This window comes from Rhagoletis pomonella, unplaced genomic scaffold (genome assembly GCF_013731165.1).
Source record: "Rhagoletis pomonella isolate Grant_MI unplaced genomic scaffold, Rhpom_1.0 Rhpom_scaffold_00006, whole genome shotgun sequence".
Classification (NCBI taxonomy): domain Eukaryota; kingdom Metazoa; phylum Arthropoda; class Insecta; order Diptera; family Tephritidae; genus Rhagoletis; species Rhagoletis pomonella.
The window spans coordinates 76,661,745-76,666,238 of NW_023458560.1; the positions used below are offsets into that span (position 1 = coordinate 76,661,745).

The 4,494-nt window shown below is 31.0% G+C and overlaps 1 protein-coding gene across 1 annotated transcript in view; it reads left to right on the forward strand.

The window, feature by feature from the left end:
- Window positions 1-1,125: 1,125 nt before the first annotated feature.
- LOC118742126 (myosin heavy chain, muscle-like) overlaps window positions 1,126-4,494 on the forward strand; it is a 4,186-nt gene continuing 817 nt past the window's right edge. Inside the window, exons 1-2 of the mRNA XM_036474085.1 lie at window positions 1,126-1,495; window positions 2,440-2,583. Coding sequence (XP_036329978.1) covers window positions 1,292-1,495; window positions 2,440-2,583 — 348 coding nt within the window. The 5' untranslated portion in view covers window positions 1,126-1,291. The remainder of the gene's footprint in view (window positions 1,496-2,439; window positions 2,584-4,494) is intronic.

Genomic DNA, 4,494 nt, shown 5'->3' on the forward strand with positions numbered 1-4,494 from the left:
AAAAATATTTAAGAACTAATTTGGAATTAGCGGATTTTAACTATTTAATAAAAAAATAATAGGCTTGAAATACTACTTATAAAAAATATGAAAATATTAAACGAAATAAATAAAATTTTATGACTAAATAGCAGCCGAAAATATAACCTTATTTCACTAATTTTTTCATATTTGCATTAAAAAACCAAAAGTAAAATTTAGTAGTCCGCCAATATAGCTTATAGCCTTTTTAATTTCGAAAATAAACTTATAAATAAAAAGATTAAAGAAAGTTATTAGTACGAAAATGTGATCGATTTTTATAATTTTTAATTTTTTTTTTGTGTGGAGCTAAAAGTTATTGCATATTTTTTATTTATTTTTCAAAGTAATTTACTTACAACAAAATCCAAAGATCTATCAAAGATATATTCGCCGCTTTGTTCGATTACCTTTTCACCGGTCTTTTCTGGCAGCATCCATCCGAATTGATTTTTCGGTTCTTTGGTAGGAGTTCATCATACCTACCACATTGAGCGCACAACTTTTCTTTGACGGAGTTCTGCTCTTGGTGTCGCTTTAGACAAATTATAACGTTATGGCAAATACAAATATTATTGCAAAGAATCCACTTTTCTTAAGGAGTTATTATTCTTAAAAAAAAATGCACCGTCAAACATGCTACTTCAGCCAGAATATCACAGATATCTTCACGCACCTTCAAATGAACTTGTCTGAGTTCATATGGAATCCAAATATCGAGCTTATTATAGAGCACAACGAGCCACTTACTTAAACTTTACTCAAATTTTTACAAGCTTGGCGTGCATTCTTTCTTTCAACTAGTAAAATATGGAAAAATTGGTTGTTGTAAAATCTTTAAAACTCAGCAAAATCGCAATGACTCCAGTGCTGCCATAACTGTACAAACCTATGAGATTACTTTTTTCTTCACTCAAAAATTATAGTAACGCACTAGTAACGACACTATTATATTGCCAAAGATCGTCTTTGCACCTTAACCAACAACATCTGTTACTCGTTTTTCATATGCATAGAAATTAGTAATCATTTACAAAAAATTATTTAAAAGAAAAAAAAACAAGTTATTAAAATGTCCTCTATTTTCTTCTTTTACAGGGAAGCATTTGGGCTGAGACGACGCGAAAAACTTCAATCTGAAATTGAATAGAAGGAAAATTTTGCAAAAACCCTCGACTTTTGCACTCAAGCCCCGACTCTCACTCGAGTTTTAAAATATATTTTTTAATTTAAATTTTCCGTTAAAAAAACAAGCGAATCTTTAACCAAGATGCCGAAGCCAATTGCTAGCCAGGAGGATGAGGATCCAACCCCATACCTGTTCGTGTCTTTGGAACAAAGACGTATCGATCAATCGAAACCTTATGACTCCAAGAAGAATTGCTGGGTGCCCGATGAGAAGGAGGGTTATCTTCTTGGTGAAATTAAGGCCACCAAGGGTGACATTGTCTCCGTGGGCCTGCCCGGCGGTGAGGTAAAATATGCGTAAACCAATGGGTGTATGCAGAATTGGCGTACAACAACACGAAACAAATTAAAAAAAAAAAAAAATATTTGCGAAGAAATTGAGCGTTGTTGCAAGAAAAAAAAGAAGCATATGAAGCTAAAAGTATATGTAGCAAGAAGAGTAAAGTCAATTTTCAGTTTTTAGTAAACAAAGTTTAGGCGTTATTTTTGGAGCATAACTTTTTTTTTATTGCTAAAAAAATTGATATCGATCAGAAAGCTTTATTGACGGCCTTTAGTTCTTTTTTCCAATATTATTATTGCTTTTAGTTTTTTATTGAATTTTGCTGCAAAAAAAAATTTTAACAAAATTCATATTAAAAATAGTTAGATATTTATTTGTTTTCAATTTATTTTAGAATTCATTCTTCTGATGCTTTTAAGTTTTAAATTTAATTTCCTTAAATTTTTTTGTTGGCGAAAACTAGCTTTTTAACGTAGAGAACAAAAAATTTTAATAATTTCAATTTTCTATCACATGACTATGAAAAAAAAAACAATAGACAAAGGATTTTAAAGCCGACCTGGTTGAAAAAACGAACCCTCCGAAATTCGAAAAAATCGAAGATATGGCCGACATGACTGTGCTCAATACGCCTTGCGTCTTGCACAATTTGCGACAACGTTACTACGCCAAATTGATCTACGTAAGTTTCGCCAGAACGTAACACTAATCTAGCTTTCTTTTTTCTCTCTCTCTCTCTCTGACCTCCACTTGTAAAATACTCACCCATTAAAAAAAAAAAAAACCAATGAAAAATCCCTAACGATTTTAATGCAAACAAATGTAAATATAAAATTAAAATAAAAAACAATTCAAAAAATCGGGTGCATAACTGGAAAAAAATTATTAATTAAAAACATAAACATGACATATAAACGCATGAAATGTAACGCTAACTCTAACAAAAGACGAAAGACTTCAAGAAAGATCAGCTCCAACAAGTCAATCCTCCAAAATACGAAAAAGCTGAGGATATGTCCAACTTGACATATCTGAACGACGCCTCTGTGCTCCATAACTTGAGACAGAGATACTACAACAAGCTTATCTACGTAAGTATGGCGGGAACCGGTTGTATGAACTCTCGAAACGGGTTCCACAACAAACCTGCTATGTTTGCTTTGAATGTTTTTGCTTTTTTAATTGCCTTTGTATTTGTTATTGTATTTAATAAACTTATGAAAAAAAGATTATGCATACCAGTAGTTCTACTGTCATACATAAACACATACTCACACAATCCAATCATAAAACAATCAGTGAAAACTTTAATAAATAATAAAAAAAAAATATACTATTAGTAATACCGAATTCCTACTAGGCATTGCAATGGCAAGAATTACAAGAAAAAAATTTTACATTTAAATGAAAACCGACTTAGTAGCGAATTTCTACAAGGCAAGGTAGACTATTCACATTGATGTAACGCCCTCCTTAGTCATTCATATTTTTGTCATGCAATGTCGAGTGAAAACCAAACATAAATGTTTTATTTTATTTTTATTTTTATTTATTTTATCTCAACGCCCAGTGAACATGGGGCATAATATGTTTAGGCAGCTGACTTAAAATAGAAGCTATTACTCGTCAAACTAATGCAAAATTCAGTTTAATAACAGGGCTAACAGCTTCCAGTAATGTAATGAGGAAACATGTCTTCTCAAATTAATTTATTAAAAATTTATAAAAGTTAATACATATTCTGTAAACACGGAAGAAAAAGAAACTTAAAAGAGCGTTAATTGACAACGAAAAATATATTTCGCATAGTTTATAACTCTCACAAAAATTTTAAATCAGAAAAGTAAACTAAAATCGATGAAAAAAATCGCCTTTTTGCATTGAAAATAAAATGAATTTAGAATGCTTTATTAAAAGGAAAAATGTAAGGAAATGTCATTTAATAAAGTATTTTGAACTTTATTTTTATTTTTATGTGATTGGGCGGTTATTTTTTCCTCGAGTTTATTTAGAATTGTGGAAGTTATTTCTTTGTTCGTTTTATTTGATTTTTAGTAGAAAATAAATTTATTCAAAGTAAAAATTTTGAAAAAGAAGATAGCTCTTTATTATAAGAAATTAAGATTTATTAATTATGAATATAAAAAAAAATATTAAAAAGTTTGAATATAAATATTTTTGGTGTTTAAACTAAAAAAAACAAAAGTCAACGCTGTCCCATAACAAATGTGATCAAAATTATAAAAAAGTTAACTAGTTTTATTACTAAATAAATAAAAAACTAAATTAAAAACCATATCTGACACTACGAGTATATGTACCAAAAATAAAATAATAATTTTTATTAACAAAAAGTCAATCACACTGTAATAAAGGTGTGCTCAAACATGCGCGGTACGGTATTGGGCAGTAAAATCCAGTACGATGCAAATGTCTTGTTCCGGGCAGTTTCTTGAGTGCGATGGCATTAAACGTTGCAAATCGTACGAGATATTACCGCACCGCATCGGTCGGCACCTGTTTGAGCAGACTTTAATACTTTGGAAATCTTTTCATCGCATTTCTCACCACCTATTTAACCACTCACGTCACTAAGTATCATTGCCACATTAGTAGAAACACTTATCAAATGCGCTAACACTGCAACATACTAATCATACAAGAAGCAAAAATACCAATTACTTTTGGTAATTTCTTGCGCCAACTCATCAGTGAATGCCATACAAAAAACACAACAAAAGCACCAAAGCACCGCAACGCAGTAGAAGGATTGACTGAAACTGGAAAAACCACATTGGTAAACATACACATTTTAAGTAAAAATCGATTATCATGAAAAATACACTCTCTCAAGAATGGATTAAACATTTACCCGAGCCTCACAATCCATACATAAAAATCCACTGCATAACACACCTGAATGTACACTATCTCGACACCACCACAACCACCACAACCACCACCACCCCACCACAAACACATCACATCTTTTGCGTCCAAAG